At 43.3% G+C, this 21,064-nt stretch overlaps 1 protein-coding gene across 10 annotated transcripts in view; it reads right to left on the bottom strand.

The window, feature by feature from the left end:
* TBC1D1 (TBC1 domain family member 1) overlaps positions 1 to 21,064 on the bottom strand; it is a 199,882-nt gene that overhangs the window by 136,970 nt on the left and 41,848 nt on the right. The window contains exon 1 of one of the 10 annotated variants that reach the window (XM_075066532.1): positions 13,094 to 13,397. The exons of the other annotated variants lie outside the window; for them this stretch is intronic. Within the exon in view, the coding sequence (XP_074922633.1) occupies positions 13,094 to 13,123 (30 nt within the window). The 5' untranslated portion in view covers positions 13,124 to 13,397. Of the gene's footprint in view, positions 1 to 13,093; positions 13,398 to 21,064 lie in introns of those variants that run through there. 10 annotated transcript variants of the gene reach the window in all.

Raw genomic sequence — 21,064 nt, forward strand, 5'->3', positions numbered from 1 at the left:
CCTACTACCTCTGTTTTAAGAATACATATCAAATGAAAGAGTCAGGCACTTCCCATCTAGCTGTACCCTATAACTGGGGTTCTCACAACAAAATTTTTGGTGGCCTCAGAGTGCAGTCACCAACTTTTGCTGGTGGCCACACTGACACTTTTTTCTAAAATACTTTATTAACTTTAGGAAAAATAAATACATATGCACATACAGACATTGAAATCATTGCAATGTATGTATGTGAGTTTATTTTTTTTGCAGACTCAATAATAAAAACAATGCAGTGAAAAGTGATATTTGCATGTTTGTTAATATCACTTTTCGCAGCAAGTCCCGGGACAAATTAAGCCAGGGGTCGGCAAACTTTTAGAAGTGGTGTGCCGAGCCTTCATTCATTCACTCTAATTTAAGGTTTTGCGTGCCAGTGATACATTTTAATGTTCTTAGAAGGTCTCCTTCTATAAGTCTATAATATATAATTAAACTATTGTTATATGCAAAGTAAATTAGGTTTTTAAAATGTTTAAGGAGCTTCATTTAAAATTAATGAAAATGCAGAGCCTCCCGGACCAGTGGCCAGGACCTGGGCAGTGTGAGTGCCACTGAAAATCAGCTCGCGTGCCGCCTTCGGCACCCGTGCCATAGGTTGCCTACCCCTGAATTAAGCCCTGGATGGATGGGTTGGAGGGGAAATCAGCAGGGGCCAGGGGTGATGAATGCAGGGCCATGAAGACAGTAGGATCCAGCGGCAATGGGGGAGGGGGTTGGATGCAGGGCCAGGGGAGGGAGTGGGGACCAGGGATGATAGTGGTGAGCCCCATGATCAGAGCTGGGGGTCGGCAGCCATGCAACTGGGATCAGTGCTCACGGCCAGAGCCCGGGGACAGGAGCTGCACAGCCGGAGCTGGAGGCAGGAGCTGCACAGCTGGAGCTGAGGTCAGAGCCTGCTGCCATGTGCCCAGAGCTGTGGCTCAGCGCCCAGGGCCTGCGTTGGCACCTGCTGCTGTGTGTTCAGGGCTAAGGATCGGCACCTGGGACGAGCACATGCCAGAGCTTGGGCAGACATTCACAGCGGCAGCTGGGGGGCTAGCATCTGGTACCAGTGTCCACTGCCACAAAGCCAGAGCAAGGAGTCGGCAGCCAGGGCCAGGGGTCAGCGACCAGGGCTGGAGGTCCATGACCACTGCTGGGGATTGACACCCAGGACCAGCACCCACCAGAGCCCAGGGTTGGTACCTGCTGCCGCACAGCCAGGGCTAGAGTTTGGCATCCAGGGCTGGAAGCTAGGGGTTGGTGGCCAGAGCTAGCACCAGGGGTCAGCGGCCAGGGCTAGGGATCAGATCAGGCAGCCAGGGATTGTCATCATTTGGCCAGAGCCAGGGATCAGAGCCTGAAGCCCCATGGGTCTGGCCACAGGCCAGCGCCACATGGCCAAAGCTAGGGGTCAGCTCCCAAAATATCACAGCTAGAGCTGGGTGTTGGCACCCAAAGCCCTATGGCTGGTGACCTGATCCGTGCAGCCAGGCTCCCTAAGTCCTGCCACCTGAGCCCACCACCCAAGCACCCCAGGACTGAAGCCTGACCCGCAATGCACTCCCCCCATAGGTAAAGAACTCATCTTGCTCCTTCAGCGTTGTGCCCCACCTGTCTCCACAGATGGTGCAGGGTGGTGCAGCCAGGAGCAACAGGAAGGGCGCAGGAGGGGATGATGCTTTGCCCCGCTCCCCTAACCACCACCCAGGCAGGCTGAGGCAGCACAATGCAGCCATAGTGGCCGCATTTGAGAAACGCTGCTAGGATACATTCCCACCAAGATGTTAATTGAAATGTGAAATTCCTGTCTTTTTTTCAAGTCAAAACTCTGATAACTACCAATATGTCTTTAAAAATACAGCCTGTACACATAATACTTTAAAAAATGCAAGACTTTTTTTTCTTCTATGTATATCTGGTTGCATTTTAGGAGGTTTGGGCTGTAGAAAGATCCAAAGAAACAAAAAGAGAAAAGTATGCAACATTTAAAGAGAAGTTGGAACCATCCACATTTTCATGACAACAGCTTCAGTGAGCTCACCTGATTGGTGCTATAACAGCAGACCAATGAGCCAACATATGTGCAGAGGCAGCTCCTAAAATCTAACAAAATGTAACACTTCTTGGTGACGAAGCTCCTTGAAGTCAAAATCAATCTGATAGAAAAGGGTTGTTCACTTAGCTCGGTGCTGCCTATTCTGTGGTCTATTTACTGAATGTATGTGTGCACTTTCTTTACCTATCCCCTGGAATTTTGGAGCACATCTGCTGTCTAAAATCCTGTTCGCCTGAAACCTGCCAAATCTGGCAATTCTTGGGACCTGGCAGTCGGACCAGGGAAGTGAGAAAAACATTGTCTTCATCAGGAAAAAGGTATGTTCTTAACTCAAGTTAACTATAACAAGGTAAAATCCCAGTGAAGACAGGAGAGTTTGTTGTTTTTACATGAGTTAGCACATCGAATTAAAGGCTATAGGGGAGTGTAGAGTATACCTGATTACCCTGATTTTCCAGTCACCACAGACTCTGGGTAAAGGATTTTTTTCAGACTGGTTTGGTTTTGGTATAATTTATGTAGCTCTAATACCTATCATACACTTGGAGGATGTCTCTATTGAAGATTCAAAATCTCTCTCTCTTCTATTCTGATTACAGTTTACAAAATCCCCAAAATTTCCTCCACAAGACCAGATTTCACATTCCCAATAGTTATAAAATAAATGTCTATCCTCCCCCCACAAATTTAAAAATAAACTCTTCAGGCCTTAAAGAAACCTCAAACCAACAATAGCGATGGCAGAAACCCAATTTAAAGAAACTCCTTTGCAAGTTACCTTCGAAGAAATTCCATTTACTCTAATCAATGCTTACTAGGTATGTGTATGATCTTGTTCTAACTCCATTGAATGGGTTCTATTCTAGTCTATATAGGATTTTAGGCTATGCTCATGCCCGCTGTATCCGAGCACCTAGCCAACTGACCCAAGAATATTGGCTCAGCCTTTCAGTAGCATGACACAGAAAAGGACATGGTGGCAACTGAGGCAGAATATCTGTTAGAAAAACCTTACCAGATAAAGATACCTATTAACCTCTTCCCTATTTTTAGGGAAGCAACTTCACAGCTTTTGAAAGATCTTCCTGCAAATCCTTTCTTGCTGCAAGAAAGGTCTCCCAACAACAAAATACAACCACCCCCAATGAAGAGCAGTAGCTTCACTGACAAGACAGTGGTTCCAGCCGAAGAAGCACTGTCCACACGGGCACTTTTCATCATTAAAGTTTTTGTCTGTCATTCGGGATGTGGTGGGCTGGGGGTGTTTTTCACACCCCTGAGTGACAAGTTTTAACAATGAAAGTACAGTGTAGACAAAGCATAAGTCTTCACAGCTTCTCTCCCTTGAATTACTATCCTGTGTATTTGAGTTAATTGATAAGATCTGTTTAGGGCATGTTTTGCATAGATTTTGCATATCTCTGTATGCCAAGAAAGCAAAGGAACTCAGCTTTTTTTGTATTGATAATGTACCTCTGTCATTTATAGGTCCATCAGTATTCCAGCTCTAACTTGCTAGTTTTAAGGGCATCTGGCTTGGTAAAATAAGTTTACTTCAGGCTGTAGTTTGGTTAACGGGATCTCTGCTGAAGATTTACCTCCTACATCCTCTCACCAATGCCTGTGCCACACATACTGCCCCAAGTCCATTAACCTTTGAGATGTCTTTTTATAAGTGTTTGATTTTTGAGAATGCAAGGGTTTACTAGCTGACACAGGGATCAGTGTATTCTCAACATCTTTTTAGGGTAGAGGCTTCTCACAGACGATGAGACTTTTAGATTCTAAAGAGGGTAAATGTGAGCTGCAACATTCCTGCAACCCTGTGAACTGATCCATGAAATGACACTGATGGATGCTGGACCTGGCAAAGGCTGCATGGCCTTTTTGTGAGGCTGGGGCAGAGGAAGGTGAAAGGTGATGATCTCCAAAATGTTGATATGGCCAACATCCCTTCACATAATTCGTACTGTTGTTGCGGATGGTCCAAGAAGCAGAAGCTAAAGAAGGCTGTCTGCAGAGGCTAGGGAGTGAATAATATTTGTTTACTTCATTTGCTCAAGTGCTATTTCAGCATTGGATGAGTTTTCCCAAAAGCCACTGGTACCTGGGGAATTCAGTGCTGAATTGCAGACCAAGTATTCTCAATCACATTCATCTCTAATATGTATTCCTAAAATAGCCATTTCATCACATCTGCAGTATGTCTACAGTACCAGCACTACAGCAACCAAAGGGGTTTTTCTGTTTCTGTAGTAAATCCATCCCCTCAAAAGGTGGTTACTAGTTAAATGGAAGAACTGTTCTGTTGATCTAGCTGAGTCTACAGTGGGGTTAGATTGACATAAGGTGTGAAATTTTTCACAGCCCTGAGCAATGTTGCTAGGTCAATCTAGGTTTTCAGTGTAGAGCAGGCCTGCGCCTCTTAGCAAGGTGGCTTAAAACCTAACTAATATTTCAGACTATAAAGCTGATAGCGAGAGAACTAAATAAAGATGAACTGTATAGTCAAATGTAAAGTTTAAACCACTCTGTAGTATTGTCTCATGTTACCTAAGGGGCCAATAACTCTAGTCTGCTCCCACTGAACCTAACGGTTGTTTTGTCACTGATCTGGCCCCCAAAACTGTGCTTGCCTTGTTCTTACAGGCAGTACTACTGACTTCAATAGGACTACTTGGGTGAGCAACGGAAGGAGGACTGAGCTGGGATCTAAATGTTGTATTTAGATTTGTAGAGGCTAGACCAAGAGTGGGCAAACTTTTTGGCTTGAGGGCCACATCGGGGTTGCGAAATGGTATGGAGGGCCGGGTAGAGAAGGCTGTGCCTCCCCAAACAGCCTGGCCCCTGCTCCCTATCCACTCCCTCACACTTCCGACCCACTGATTGCAACCCTCAGAGCCCCTAACCCATCCAACCTCCCTGCTCCTTGTCCCCCCTGCCCGCCCCCTCACCGGGACCGCCCCCTATCCAACCCCCCCTACCCTGCTCCTGCCCTAACTGCCCTGACCCCTATCCACACCCCCGCTCCCGACAGGCCCCCTGGGACTCCCACACCTATCCAACCCCTCATTCCTCATCCCGACTACCCCCCCCGAACCTCCACCCCACTGAACTGCCCCCTGATCCCTGTCCCCTGACCGCTCCCTGGGACTCTCCACCACTAACCGCCCCCCTGGGACCACACCCCCTATCCAACCGCCCCCTGCTCCCTGTCCCCTGACTGCCCCCCCAGGACATCCTACTCTTTATCCAACCCCACCGTTCAGAGCAGCAGGACCGGCTTATTGGAAAGCCTGTGAGGTAGGCGAGCGCAAGCGCGCAGCTGGGCAGGATCGGTGGGCCAGAGTGCTCCCCGTGCAGCAGCATGGCTACAGGGGAGGGGGACAGCAGGGGAGCAACTGAGGGATAGCCTCCCCAGCCGGGAGCTCAGCAGCCAGGCAGGATGATCCCACGGGCCAGATGTGGCCCACAGGCCATAGTTTGCCCACCTCTGGGCTAGACCCTCATAAGAGTTATAAAGTAGCAAGCTCAGCTATCAGAGGGGTAGCCGTGTTAGTCTGGATCTGTAAAAGCAGCAAAGAGTCCTGTGGCACCTTATAGATTAACAGATGTATTGGAGCATGAGCTTTCATGGGTGAATACCCACTTCATCGGATGCATATAGTGGACTAGTCTAGACTAGACTAGACTCAGCTAGTCATTCAGTCTGGCTGGAAATCAGTTCGTTATTAGATTTGGAGGCCAACAAGGATTTGAAAGCAGATGCTTATAAGAACTTCACTCCAAAAGCCTTCAGTGATTCAGTAGAAAGCCTTTGCAAGCTGAAACTTACACAGCCAGGAACTTCACTTTAGCACTATAAATCTATATAGTATTTCACAAATACAGATAGTTTTTACACTGAAGAATTTATAATCTTAAAAAGACACCGAAAGTTAAAATATTGTTAAATTAGAAACACAACTGGATATGAAGTGACTAAAGTGTTCATAACCTGGACAAGTGTAAATAGCATATTATACTTGTTTTTTTAATATGACTTCTCTGAAGCTGTGGGAAAATAAACAACATCACAAACTTATTGCAGAACACAAGTTCAGCTTTAAGGACCATTACTATGTATGTGCTTGGCACAGTACAACACAGTGGAGTTACAATCCTAACGTGGGCCTGTGGGCACTATTGTAACTAAACCAATTAGCTGTTTTATGCATACTTTGATATATTATGGCTGTTCAGTAAGGGTAAGGCCCTTTATTTTCAGTAGTTTTTTGTTTGTTTGTTTGTTTTAATCTCAGGAGTTTATCAGTGTTCATTCTAAAATTTTAAAGAGTGTGAAAATTGCAAACACTAAAATTGAAGAGCAGCAGGCAGAGGGTCAAGGAGGGTAGGGGTGCTGCGGAAGCAGATGAGGTTCTCTTCTGCAAGGGAGTCAGTACTCACAAGGTGCAGCCCTCTGCTCCCCTCCTGACCCCATCCCTTCAGCATGGCTGCATCTATTTCCTCTATGAAAAACTGCTGGTTTGGGGTGAAATTTGGGTGGGAAAAAATGGTAAAACCCACACATCAGCTTCTTCAAAACTTGGGAATTTTTCAGAGCAAATTGGAAAATACCAAAATGAAGGGCCTTGAATATGGGCCAGCTACAAGAATACAATGAGCCCAATTCTACCTTGCCTTGCATGTTCTATATTCCTTTACATCTGAACAAAGAGGGCATGAACCAATGTTCACAGCATGAAAGAAATAAACAGACCTGAAGAACCCCGAGGAACAGCCCCATTAAACTGAACATTTCCATTTTAAATATCTGCAAGCAAATGATAATGACTTTTTTTTGCCCAAAGAAACAAATAAGACTAGATTATCAGATAAATAGTTGAAAAATGTCTTGGTAAATTCTGAGACACCAACGGTTTGTACAGGGTTGTGAAATCTGGTCCACTGATTGACTCCCACTGACTTCAAGAAGGCCAGGATTTCAACCCAGGCCCTATGTTTTTCTTGACCTGACCAATCCATTGTTATTTTGCTCTATCACATATTGCTGCCATTCTGTTTTGAAGAGCAATAGGTGCCCAATCCTTCAATTCTTACACAAGTAGTCCCACGGACTTCAACAAGTTCAAGCATATGAGCAGAGTTGGGGTATTTTCTCCCCTAACTAACCACTCTCCTTCACTGAATTCTGCTTTTACAAAACACTTATCCAGAATATCAGGGCCGGCTTTATGAAGGACGGGGCCCGATTTGAATACCTGGTGGTGGTCCAGGCTTCGGTGGCACTTAGATGGCAGAGGGGTCCACTCCAGGTCTTCCGTGGCACCGAAGGACCCCCTGCTGCCAAACTGCTGCTCAAGCCCCAGAGCAGGCCACCCCCCCACTGCTGAAATGCCACCAAAGCCCTGGAGCAGACCCCCTCCTACCCCGCCGCCGGGTGAGTAAAAAAAAAAAAAAACTTAAAAAGATGCCTAACGCATGGGGCCCTCTTAGGCACAGGAGCAGGACCTGATTCCGGGGAATTAGGGGAATCAGCATAAAGCCGGCCCTGCAGAATATCATACTTACTGTTCTATTTACATTACTCTGTCATCCACATTAAACATTCCTCAGATTTAGTGAAAGTTATGTTGGAATTAATACAGCAGCCTGAGCATGCATTGTACTTTACAAACAACATGATGCGATCCTGCCCCACATAGTTTATAATCTAAAAGGATGATCCTGAATGGGAGCCTTCTTAACAAAGACCAAATTCCTCATCCATAAGGGTAAAAATTAGGGCTGTCATATGATTAAAAAATTAATCACAATTAATTGCACAATTACAAAAATTAATCAGGCTGTTAAACAATAATAAAATATCGTTTATTTAAATATTTTGGATACATTTTCAAATATATTTATTTCAATTACACCACAGAATACAAAGTGTACAGTGCTCACTTTACATTTATTTTTTATTAGAAATATTTGCACTGTAAAAAACAAAAGAAATAGTATTTATACTATACTATACTATAAATACAAGTAATGTAGTACAATCTCTTTATCATGAAAGTGCAACTTACAAATGTAGACTTATGTACAAAAAAAGCCTGCATTCAAAAATAAAACAATGTAAAACTTTAGGGCCTACAAGTCCAATCACTCCTATTTCTTGTTCAGCCGATCGCTCAAACAAACAAGTTTGTTTACATTTGCAGAAGATAATGCTGCCTTCTTGTTGTTTACAGTGCCACCAGAAAGGGAGAACAGGCATTTGCATGGCACTGCTGTAGCCCACGTCGCAAGATATTTACATGCCAGATAAGCTAAAGGTTCATATTTCCCTTTATGCTTCAACCATTATTCCATGCTGATGACAGATTCAGCTCGATAATGATCCAAAGCAGTGCAGACCGACACACGTTCATTTTTATCATCTGAGTCATATGCCACCAGCAGAAGGTTGATTTTCTTTTTTGGTGGTTTGGGTTCTGTAGTTTCTGCATCGTAGTGTTGCTCTTTTAAGACTTCTGAAAGCAGGCTCCACACCTCATCCCTCTGAGATTTTGGAAGGCACTTCAGATTCTTAAACCTTGAGTCGAGTGCTGTAGTTATCTTTAGAAATTTCACATTGGTATCTCTTCAAATTTGCATTGAAAGTGTTCTTAAAATGAACAACATGTGCTGGGTCATCATCCGAGATTGATGATAACGTGAAATACATGGCAGAATGCAAGTAAAACAGAACAGAAGAGATACAATTCTACACCAAGGAGTTCAGTCACAAATTTAATTAACACATTATTTTTTTAATGAGCATCATCAGCATGGAAGCATGTCCTCTGGAATGACAGCTGAAGCATGAAGAGGCATATGAATCTTTAGCGCACCTGGCATGTAAATATCTTGCAACGTCAGCTACAACACTGCCATGCGAACACCTGTTCTCACTTTCAGGTAACATTGTAATTAAGAAGTGTGAAGCATTATCTTCTGTAAATGTAAACAAACTTGTTTCACTTAGCGATTGGCTGAAAAAGAAGTAGGACTGAGTGGACTTGTAGGCTCTAAAGTTTTACATTGTTTTGTTTTTGAGTGCAGTTATGTAACAAAAAACAACATTTGTAAGTTGCGCTTTTATGATAAAGAGATTGCACTATAGTACTTGTATGACGTGAACTGAAAAATACTATTTCTTTTATCATTTTACAGTGCAAATATTTGTAATAAAAATAATATAAAATGAGCACTGTACACTTTGTATTCTGTGTTGTAATTGAAATCGATATATTTGAAAATGTAGACAAGCATCCCAAAATATTTAAGAAATTTCAATTGGTATTCTATTGTTTAACAGTGCGATTAATCACGATTAATTTTTCTGAGTTAATCGTGTGAGTTAATTGTGGTTAATCGACAGCCCTAGTAAAAATATTTGCAATGCAAGTCACTTATTGAGGTTCAAGAGGAGGAGAGATGGAGCCAAGCATAGTTGACTGCAATACGTGTTTGTAGTGCTAGTTTAACAAAACATTAAGAAAATGGGCAATAGACACTGTAGTGATTTGTATTTAAAAAGACATCGTAAAAAGGAAGAAAAAATTATTTTAAAACCCATATTTAAAAACAAACAACAATAGCACCTTTGCCCTCTGGATTTCCTGAACATAAACCCTTTGCCTCAAAGGCAGATCAATTTGTAGTTTCATGCCTAGGCCAAGAACTTGACCATTATATCTTGTCTCAGAGACACATATTATAAGAAACATCCAAATAAAGTTTTATAATAGAAATCACGGCAGAACTTTAGCAAAGGGAATTCTAATGGGTAGCACTAGATTGTATCAGAATACGAAGAAACATTTCATAGACAGAGATCACTCTTAAAAATTCAGCATTTTTAGGTACATCTCTACCCCGATATAACATGACCCGATATAACACGAATTCGGATATAACGCAGTAAAGCAGCACTCCAGGGGGAAGGGGGGCCTGCACGCTCCGGCGGATGAAAGCAAGTTCGATATAACATGGTTTCACCTATAATGCGGTAAGATTTTTTGGCTCCCAAGGACAGCGTTATATTAGGGTAGACGTGTATCATTTTATTTAGTTACCTAAGGCTACTGACCAGTTTAAGGGTGCATAGCACACACACAAAGACATGACTTCACTGCACAGCTAGCCTGGGTGATTGGCACCCAGGTCTGAGCTCCTGGATTAGCCTAGCCCAGATACAAGCAACAGTGCCGGCACTGCAAAGCCAAACCCAAGTTACCGTGTCCTAACTGGCGCTACACTCCTGTCTGTTTCACATGGGCTACTGGGGACATATCCCATGGTTCTTTGTGCTGCAGTAAGCTGAGTTGATCTATGATTCTTTCCCAGTGAATTGTGGGAGAACTTGTCTGTTGTTCTGGGCACGCAGACAGAATTGTGGAAAGGCACTGGAGGACTATCAGCAAAGAAGTGCTTTAGCCTGCTACTCATTATGAAGTGGATGGATTACCAGCCTATGTGAAAGCCTAACTCAGACTGTAGCCTATACCCCAGGGCAGGCCAGCTAGCTCAGGTTCAAAGCACCACAAAACTTGGGCAACAGGATTGTATATTGATGGGAGCATGAGCGGCAAGTATAAGAGGCTTGGAGAGGCTAAGCCTCTCCAAACGGGGCAAGAAATGCTGGATGTGGCACACTTCCCTCTGGAGGTATGCTGGCCTGCTACCTTTGGAGCACCACTTCCAGAAGCTCCTGAGAAATGGGATGGCCACCAGCACCCAGACCATGGTCCTGCCCGCACTCCACCGCAAGGCCCCACTCCCACTCTGTCTCTTTCTCCATGGCCCTGCCCTTGCTGCGCCTTCCTCCCCCAAGACCCCGCCCTCGCTCCGCCTCTACCCGCCCTCAACTCCACCTCTTCCCCATAGGTTCTCCCCACCTGCCACTTGCCCCTCTCTATCCCCTTCCCTCATCACTCACCCTTAAGACAGGAGGGGGTAGAAAGGAGCAAGCAGCAGAGAATTTGGGGGAGGAGATGGAAAGGAGCAAGTGGTGAGTTGAGCCTCAGGGAAAGAGGCAGAGAGGAGCACGCAGCAGGTGGGGGGGCATCAGGAGAAGAGGCCAAGCAAGAATGGGGCCTCGGGGCAGAGTGGAGGGTGGAGCGTGGGCAGCACCTCCGGGGGAAGAGGCAGAGTGGGGATGGGGTCACAGTCTGGGTGCCAGTAGACCCCCACTTCTAGGGAGCTTCTGCATTTGCACATAGCCTCCTCAAATGCAAGAGTCATGCGCTGCCTAGGGATGGGAGCCAGGTTAAGGGCAACACCCGAATAAGAGGGTGTTGGGTTAAATCTGCAAGGAAGATGTACCCAGAGGCGGCATCAATGCCCAATCAGGGGCCTAATTCTGTGAACACGTTACTTCAAAGGGATTGTTCCTGTGAATAAAGTTACTGTCATGCACAGGTGTTTACAGGACTGAGGCCTTAACAGATGCTACTAAGCACCTGCTTTATTGGGAGGCATTTTGTTAGTTTTTAAGAGGCGGAGTTAGAGAAGGCTCTGTTTTCTGTACAGGTTTGTCACTTTGTACCACTCCCTATTCTGGAATGGACCAGAATGTGGTGAGGAGCAGACAGCTGGGAGGGCTTACAAAGATTGGCAGGACCTTATGTTTGTTTTTAAAATGTAAATAAGTATTTACCAGTAGGTAGACACCTCTTAATTGGCTTTTACTGATCTGGTTTTGCCGCCAGGACACTTTTCTGTGTTAACAGCCTAATTAGAAATTTCTACACACCAGTTTTGTTTCACTTTCTATCCAAATTAGTAATATTGATTAACTTCCATAAAAAGTAGAATAAAATTAAACACAAAACAGCTTAAAATATTAGAAAAAATTTTTAAAGCCACGAGATATTCTTATAAACAGTTAGGAGTATTGTCAGCAGTGCTACCTACTACTGAGAACTAGCCAAGCCTATGTACCACCTTGTAAAGTTCCAACCTTAGCTTCTTTTTGACCCACTGCTTTGTCCAGCTGACAAGTTATCCCAATTAGCCCAGTCTGATAATTGTTTAAATATTTACACAACAGAATAATCATTTTTTTGGCAACAATCATCCATAAGACTGTGTATGTTTGTGACAGCTCGCATGGAAGTCAGAGAATGTCATTTCCAGGGCAACCACAACAAATGAGTGTTCATGGAACAGACAGAGAATATGTAAGCGGGGGGACATACTGCTGTGTGGGTGAGACAGGACCAAACCAGTGACAGGAGAGGGGACTGTAATTTTCAACATGCCACTAGTGCGATAACCACTTAAGCAGAGAATAAAGGCCAGGCTGGCAAATAAAGAGGCAACACAGCCTGCAAAATAACTAGAGTTTAAATTTAAAGAGTCTCTTTTTTCAAGATATTTTGCAAGATAGAATAGAAAACAAAACCTATTATCTGAAAAGCTCAACAAAATTAACAAAGGCAGTCAAGTATTACACAGACATTCATGAACGTATCCTCATAACACTTCCATGAAGAAGGCGTCGCATCAATTTTGCATTTGGGGAAACTGAGGCACGGGGAAGTTAGGTGACTTGCATATTATTTGCCTACATCCAAAATTGGTTTCATATTCACTGTGAATCTCTGGCTAAAATTCTGAACAAGAACAGTGCAAATGCCATTACATCTTTTCCAAAGCAAACAAGAACTACTACACTCAAATACGCTATAAGATCAGACTTACAGTACAGTTTTAATTATACTTCACCTGATTTCACAAAATCAGCTGTATGATACAACATCCAACAATAACCATAACTTCAGTTTATCTCAACACAATTTTGTATACCTATATATTACAAAAAGTGCTTCTAATTTTACTTGACACAGTTAAAAAGTGCAATATGGCTCTTCACCCCATGCCTCATTTCTGTGATTTAACAGTGTAAAAAAAAATCTGGTAGTTCTTACACTCTTTAAAAAAAGAATACATAAGAAAGTGAGTGAAAACTCCTCCTACCTTAGCCACCCAGCTGAACAATGGTGACATCTTACAAGATCAGACACGCTGTTGTAACTTTAGCCACTTTCACTGCCTCTTTTTTCCACTTCTTGCCTGTCTTTGTCTGATAAACAAACCTCTTATATTTGCATAAGTAGTAGCCTAATTTACTGTGAAAAGGAGAAGGAGCCTTCTTTAGAAACAGTTTTTTAGGCAGTCTGTCTCATGCTGCAAAGAAGCATGTTCACTTCCCAGACTCTACAGTAACTATGAGGTCATTGGTCTTTGAGACTTTGCGATTCCACACAGTCTATCTCAGAGATTCAGTGAAAGAAAGGAAAGGGCTGGGTGGGTAAGGGGAGGAGGGGAATATGCCACAGGCAGCTCTGAGAAGAGACTCCACCTACTCGGACAAAAAGGGAGAGACAGAAAAATACTAACAGAGTGCTGCTGTGTGGATTATTCAGGAAGTTGTGAAATGCGGTAGCTTGCGCTTAACAGCACTGTAATAACATATCAATGATTTAAAGGAAAAAAAATACAAACTATACTGCCAACCAGCACTGAACTTTTAAGTAGCTCAGCTCAGCATAAAGACAGTATTCATAGCCGGTGTTTAAAAAAAAAAACCCAGTTAACATAGCTTTCTAGAAAAATGCCAATGTCAAATAAACATTTTAAATACAACTTGAAAGCAAAAACAAGCTTCTTTTTTAAACTGGCAAAAATGCAAGTTTCCTAAATAATCTTAACTAATTTCTTAGTAAGCTATTGACATTAAACCCCAAATACTAGTATCTCTAGTTTAAAAAACAAACTGACATTAACAGACAGTAGAACAAAAAATAACCTTTGAATCACTGTAAAGTGAATTTCAGGCAGCTCAAGACATGTTATTTGCCATCCAAACCAGATGTGCTTCAACTACCATACCACTGCTCCTTCTGTTAAAAATGCTAGGAGTGTCTATAAACATACTTGAAGAGCTCTGTACAGCTTGAATGCTTGTCTCACATTGGACCAACTTCTGTTGGTGAAAAAGATATTACCTCACCCACCTTGTCTCTTTAATCATATACACACTTTTACATCAATATACACATACTTACATCAACTGACATTAAGAAGCAAGTTCTCCTCTCAAGTCACTACTCAGCTGGGAGTAGAATAAGGCATTAAGTCTCTTATTTGACATCAAAAGGCTATGCTGAATTTGAATTCATCAAGGAATGGCTGCATTCAACCTTCGAAACAAAGTGTAAAGGTCTGTAACATGCAAATACATGTGTTTGTTTACTCTGTGTCAGTGTGTCACAACTCTCCATCCCTATATCCAAGCCTTGCTTGGAAAAGAAAGCATAGTATTGTTCTGTGGAGCAGCAATGGAATCAGAGGGCCACAAGCAAGACATTGGTCCTGCACCATTTTGTACAGTAGCCTCATTTCAATCAATTTCCACATTACTAAATAGCAAGCAACTCTGGCAGAAAGTCTGACTTAAGTTTTAAGTTCTTCTAGGATATTCTTTGAAAATGTCTCATGTGAGAAACCTGTCCAAATCTGGGCTATGGAACACAGTACATTACTGCACTATTATTTATTTATATTCTGCAGCACTTAGAGGCCATAATTAGGGCCTAAACAGGGGTGTGTTTTTCAAAATAATTTGGAATTTTAAGCTTCTGATAACAACATGGAATGGGTTGAAGGTCTCAGTCTGCTCTTCATTCAATGCCACTAGCTCAACTTGAACTAATTGGCTCTCATAGCATAGAGCCTGAGAATAAAATTATGCATGCAGTGTGCACTACGCTTACTCTCTGAAGGTGGTCTCTCCAGAGGCATTTTGGCAAGGCAACAAGGAGAAGTTTTCACTGCCGCTGATCATAATGCAGGTGTTCTGTAGATGAATGAAAGGCATCTCTTTTCAGGGCTTCAAATCCAGCATCTTTCACGAGCACTAGATGTACTTTTAAATCTAAGTATATTTGTAAGCTAGGCCCAGATTTCTAAAGGTATTTTGATGTTGTGGCGCTCAGTGTTGCCAGACCTAACTGATATAGGCGCCTAAATTTAATTTTCAAAAATTGCTGAGTGCCGCAACACCTAAATATCTTTAGAAATCTGGGCCTTAATCACTTTTTTTAAATAAAGCAATTGCGCGCATGAGGAAAGGAGGATGTTTTCCCTTATTTAGTGCTCATAATAGCAGGACCAGTCATCTGTTATGTGAGAGTGTTGAAGTCATATTCTTCCAACACTGATCATAAACATGTTTCTAAAGCTACTCTTTCTCTCTCTGCTTCACTGTAGATCTTCTATCTATACAGAAGCTTTCCCAGCTGTCCCTTCCTGGCTGGGTTCCTGCTACAGTTACAGTTTTAAACAAACAATACTCATATCCTCCCAGTTTCCATTAGATGATGTTGCAGGTCAGGAGATCTGACTGGAACTGACTCAGTGTGTGATCCTGAGCCAGCCACTTAACGTCACTCTCTACATCAGCTTCCAAATCTGTGAACTGTAATAGTAATGTTTACATGGCTTTGTAAAGGGTACTGAGGATCCTCTGGATTCCAATTCAGAAAATTAGGCATTGAAGTCCAAGTTCTGCCACAGATTTGATTTTGGGCAATTGCTAACACTTGGTACTTCCCAGCCTTGCAAGGGTAAGGGGGAGCATGCATTAATTAATATTGTGAGATACGCAGATACTATATTGATATAGAGTGTGCGTACATAGAGAAATATTTAATAATATCTGAAATATTTTAGCATAAATGGAAACAATTTCAATATATCCCCCATCCTCCAAAAAACAGTTTCAGCAATTTAATAGGAATAGTAACTGTATTAATCTTCTAAGACGTCAGACATTCTAAAAATAGAATCCTCTGTATTTTTCTGTTTTTAAAGCCTAGCTTTGCAAAGTTTAAGCAAATAACTTCTTTTTCAAAAGTACTGTACATCCGTTTTGGGTATGTGGAAAAATTACGTTAAGGAACACATTTCTACATATAAACACTAAAAAGGAGCATTTGAAATACCTTGTCTAAATTAAAGATCTTTACACCAAAACAGTCTACTGGATATTATAATGGAAAATGTTAGCAGATAACTGCTACTATTTCGAAAAGGTCAGTCACTAGTAGTACCAATTTACACGCAGAAATACTTTAAAGTCATATTTTTAACTTTACATAATCAGAAAATGGCTTGTTCAGTTCTGCAGATGTCCACCATCAACTTACAAAAAACAAACACAACAACTTACTTCTCCTTAATAACAGCAGTCTAATTTCAAAAAAGTATTTGTAAATTTGTAAGAAGAATTTAAAGTTCAAAGCTCTTTTAGGTCATCTAGTTTGTCTTCTGGCCAATGCAAAGACAATTCCCTGTTATAGTCTAATTTTAAAGGCTGTAATTATCTTTGAGACTTCATTGGAGGCTAACAATGACCGGCTCATAAGAATTCAGACCATGCAGAGCACTGGCTAGGTTACTAGCTCCAACACTTACTTAGTCTCTTGAGCATTTGCACCTCACTTTCCAAATTATAACTCTGAATGCATTAAAGAGGTAGACTCTCAGCTGCTGTCATGGTGCCAAGACTAGATGTTTGCTCAGTGGTGCCTTTACAGCAGGAGGGCCTAGTTCAATCGATTTCTTTTTGGAATTTTTCCCCTGGTGGTGCATTCAGTTATTCACTCCTCCTTTTATGAACACCCCCCCTTTCACCTTTATTACGGTTCAATAGGTTTCTTGAAGTTTTCCTCCATTGGCCCAAGCAGATATAACTTTTTTTCCCCAGCAGAGAGCGACAGGGAAAGGAAATGAAGAAAAGTTCTTATGGTGTCACTCTCCCTTAAGAAGGCTGGGTGACAGAGATTTCTTACATGAATTCACTAATTGATAATTGCACCCCATTTCTTGACATGCTTGAATAAAAAATGTTGAGACTGCCTGAAGAATTCCAGACCTCCATTCCACCTACCTTCTCCCTCCTTTTCCCTCCCCACTTCATCTCTCTTCTCCCATTTTATTACTGTAACCCCCACCCCCATGTGTTCTGCATAGTATTGTCTTGTACTTGTGCAGCTTTGACAAGCTGCAAAATTGCATAATTCGATTGGCGATCTCATGAAGAGAAACTATTTGGAAACATTCACAAGCTGCTGTAAGTCATTTTCAATTTTGGACTTATCGTCCATTTCTTTAAAAATAAAATCAATTAAAAATAAGTTTAAAAAATATTGGCTGGCTTACTGGGCTTAGTTTGGGATTTTCTCAGCAATAAGGAAAAAAATAAATGTTATCACCATCCCTGGTCCCCTAAGTGGCCCTTTTATTCCTGTGTAATGCTGAGTGGTAGAGGAGCATTCAAGACACTGCATAAGACAGCCAAAGTATGAATGTCTTCTTTTCAACCATGGCACTTCTTCCCTCTTGCATACACACAGCTAACAGAACTCTCATGCTGGCTCCAACAAAGACCTAAGTGACTGCTTCCTCAAAGGAAGGGAGGACTCTAAGTGGATCTGTTATCACCACTTGTCTTCCGCAGATCTGAGACTTCACCTCTGTGCAGCCAGCAAGGTAAAAAGTGTGTATATGGATTTGAGAAAGCCAAGGGGGACTAGCAAAACCATTCACATGCAGGCAGGGAGAAAGACAGACTTTCTTCTCCTGTGTAGCCCAGCCTCCAAGGACCTCAAACTAGAATTGCGGTCCAGCTCTTCAAAAAATATATCAGAAAAGACCATTTTTTGTCCTTTTGTTTTAATTTTGGATAACTTGTCAAGAAAAAGAAAAAGAAAATGACTAAACACAAAGACAAAGATGGCTTCCTAACCTAAATGATCCAGCCCAGAGGTCGGCAACCTTTCAGAAGCGGTGTGCCAAGTCTTCATTTATTCACTCTAATTTAAGATTTCGCATGCCAGTAATACATTTTAACATTTTTTAGAAGGTCTCTCTCTATATTATATAACTAAACTAGTGTTGTATTGTAAAATAAACAGGGTTTTCGAAATGTTTAAGAAGCTTCATTTAAAATGAAATTAAAATGTTGATCTTACGCTACCGGCCCGCTCAGCCCGCTGCTGGTCTGGGGTTGTCAACCTAGGCGAAGTGGGCTGAGCAGGCTGCGCTGTGGACCCAGCTGCAGGGTCGTCAGCCAGAACCCCAGACGCAGTGGGTAGTGCGGGCTGGCAGTTTGGACGAGAGGGCTGGGGGACAGAGGCTGGGAGTCAAGCTGGGATATGATAGGGGGTCTATGGTGTAGGCAAGAGGGAGGCGCTGGGTATGGGTGGGGGTGCAGTATCAGGGTAGGAGTTGCGGGGGGGGGGGTAAAGGAGAGTCAAGCAGAGGCTGGGTATGTATAAGGAGGTACAGGGCATCAGGGCCGAGGGTGGGGTATGCGGGGCTAGGAGAGGGCTTGCTGTGGGGGGAGGGGTCGGGGGTCAGGTCTCAGGGGAGAGTGTGGGTGACTGCCCCTAAAAAACTCCACACCCCCACTGGCTTCTTTGTCCCTGATACCCCATCTCTGGAGCCCTGCCCCAACTGCTCAGACCCACCTCTACAGCCTCCTGTTTGTCCCAAACTGGAACTCTCCTCAATCGTCCTTGATGCCTGTCTTCACACCCCATCCCCAGCCAGACCCCCGGGATCCCATGCCTATCCAACCATCTGCCCTGACAGGACCCCGAGAACTCCCGACCATCCAACCCCTCTCACTCCTGCCTGCCCCAACCCCTCTTTCATACCCCTGCCTCCTGATAGGACCCCCAGAACTCCCAACTCATACAACCGCTCCCAACTGCTTGTTCCCTGACCACTCCCTTCAGAGACCTCCCACAACTAACTGCCCCCCCCACAGAGCCTTCCTTGCTCCGGTCCCCTGTCTGCCCTGACCCTTATCCACTCGCTGCCTCAAACCCCGGGACTCCCATGCCCCATCCAACCCTCCTTGCTCCCTGACTTCCCCCTCCAGAGACCCCCCCACCCTAACTCCCCCCCCGCAGGACCCTCCTTGCTCCCAGTCCCCTGCTGCGCTCTGCCCAGGAGCGTGGACCCCGCAGCTTGCCGTGCCGGGAGAGTGGGGCCATTTGCCCACCCCATGCGCTCGGCTATGCTTCTGCTCCTTGCCCCTGCGGGGGAAGTGGAGGGCAGAGGAGAAAGCGCTGGGTTGGGCAGGATTTTTAATGGCATGCTGGAGTCCCGGCAGGCTCCAGCGTGCCACTAAAAATTGGCACGCATGCCATAGCTTGCCGACCCCTGATCCAGCCACACAAGATCTGCCTCCACCTACTAGAACGAGGGACCAAAAATACTGTCATCCAGTTACCCCTTTGTCTAAGTGGAAAATACATTAGTCAAGTGCTGATGGGGGATGGCTACTATTGTACTTTAAACTGAATTACACAAAACATAAAATTTCTATAAGAGGGAATTCAAATAGTCTGCTTCCCTTATTGGAATTTACTGCATAGTAGAACAATGCTGATAAGCATACGATACGGAATGCAGCGGTAGCCATTAGAAAAGCGTTGGTTGGGACAAGAAAAAAAAAAGCAAACTATAAAATTAAAAAACAATAAGAAGGAAGATTAGCTATGGTGGTCGTAAGAATTTTCCTGAGATGGACCTCTTTTGTCAGGGTTGGCCACACGGCACTGAACAAGATTATAGTGTGGGGAAGACAGAACTGCCTTTCCTCAGCCTCATTCTGAGTGTGTTCTAGGTGAAGGGGGAGGTGGGGTTGCAGGTTCAAATACAGCGAATGAGTTCAGCAAAAGCTTCTCCCTCTTTGCTAGGGAACAGGTAGCTCTAATCATCTGATTCAGATTCTCAGAGAGGGAGGAAAACTTCCTTCATCAGCCAAGGACTAGGGAATTGGCATAAGAGGTCTTTCTGCTGGTTTTGAGGGGTGGACTTATGGCTCTTCTGTCAAGAATCTTAGGGACACTGGCAAACAGCTAAGAAGTCGTCCCCCAAAAGGCTGTAGAAACTGAGGGGTGGGGTGGGGAAGCTGGTAGAATGCAGAGCGAAACATGCCAGCAAGAGTCCTTTGATGCTGTCATCTGGCAATCTCCAGCCTTCTTTAAAACACCTACCGTAGACCAAGCCGGAGGCAAAAGGAGGCAGAAAAAAAATCCTGAGGAAAGGAGGTTTCAGCTGCTGAGGAAACTTTTGCCTCTGTGTACAGATGTAAGAAGCCTTGGGAGCAGCATCAATGCAGTTCTGCAGGCCTGACCGTAGAGGGTGCTGACCAGCAACAGTACTGGGATTCAAGCCTTCCAGGCTTGGAAAAAGAAAAAAACCCAGCAGCTCCAAGCCTCCGGGAGCAGTGAATTCCCACGATTATTTAAACTTAGAAACTTCCAAAAAGGCTGAAGATCTAACTTCAGTGTTTGTAGTTCATGTTCACTCACAGCATCTAATTCAAGCAGAGCATAACAATCAGACAGACATATCAGTGGCAGTGGAATATAATTGATTTAATGATGTTTATTGGTTGAATTCCTTCGATGATAGGATATTAGGAGTAAGACAAATTAAATATAGATTAATCATGTTTAACACTAAAGTTACAATGAAAGAGTTTCATTCACATCATCTGAGTTCCTATTCTTTTCTCTACCCCTCCCCCTAAGTGTTATATTTTCTCTCTCTTGGAGTCTTCAGCTGTTCCCTGGAGATTACTCTAGTTAGTCATCAAGAAAGAGAACAGTTAGGTCAAAAAAACCTTTAGGACGTTTAAGGAAGGGAGTAAAAAAAATTCTTAAGAAGAAGGACTGCAAACCACTGAAACTCTGAATAAACAGACATGTGATTGGAGCAACTTTCATTTTGAGTCACAGTTCTTAAGAATTAAAATTAAAATTTCCCTTCATTTTGAAATATGTTGTTAAAAGAGAATTATTTAGCTAGAAGGAAACTACTTGATTTGGAAAGACATCTCATTCCTTTAATGGGGGGCATTCCTGA

The sequence above is a fragment of the Chelonoidis abingdonii genome, chromosome 5, assembly GCF_003597395.2.
Source record: "Chelonoidis abingdonii isolate Lonesome George chromosome 5, CheloAbing_2.0, whole genome shotgun sequence".
Taxonomy (NCBI): Eukaryota; Metazoa; Chordata; order Testudines; family Testudinidae; genus Chelonoidis; species Chelonoidis abingdonii.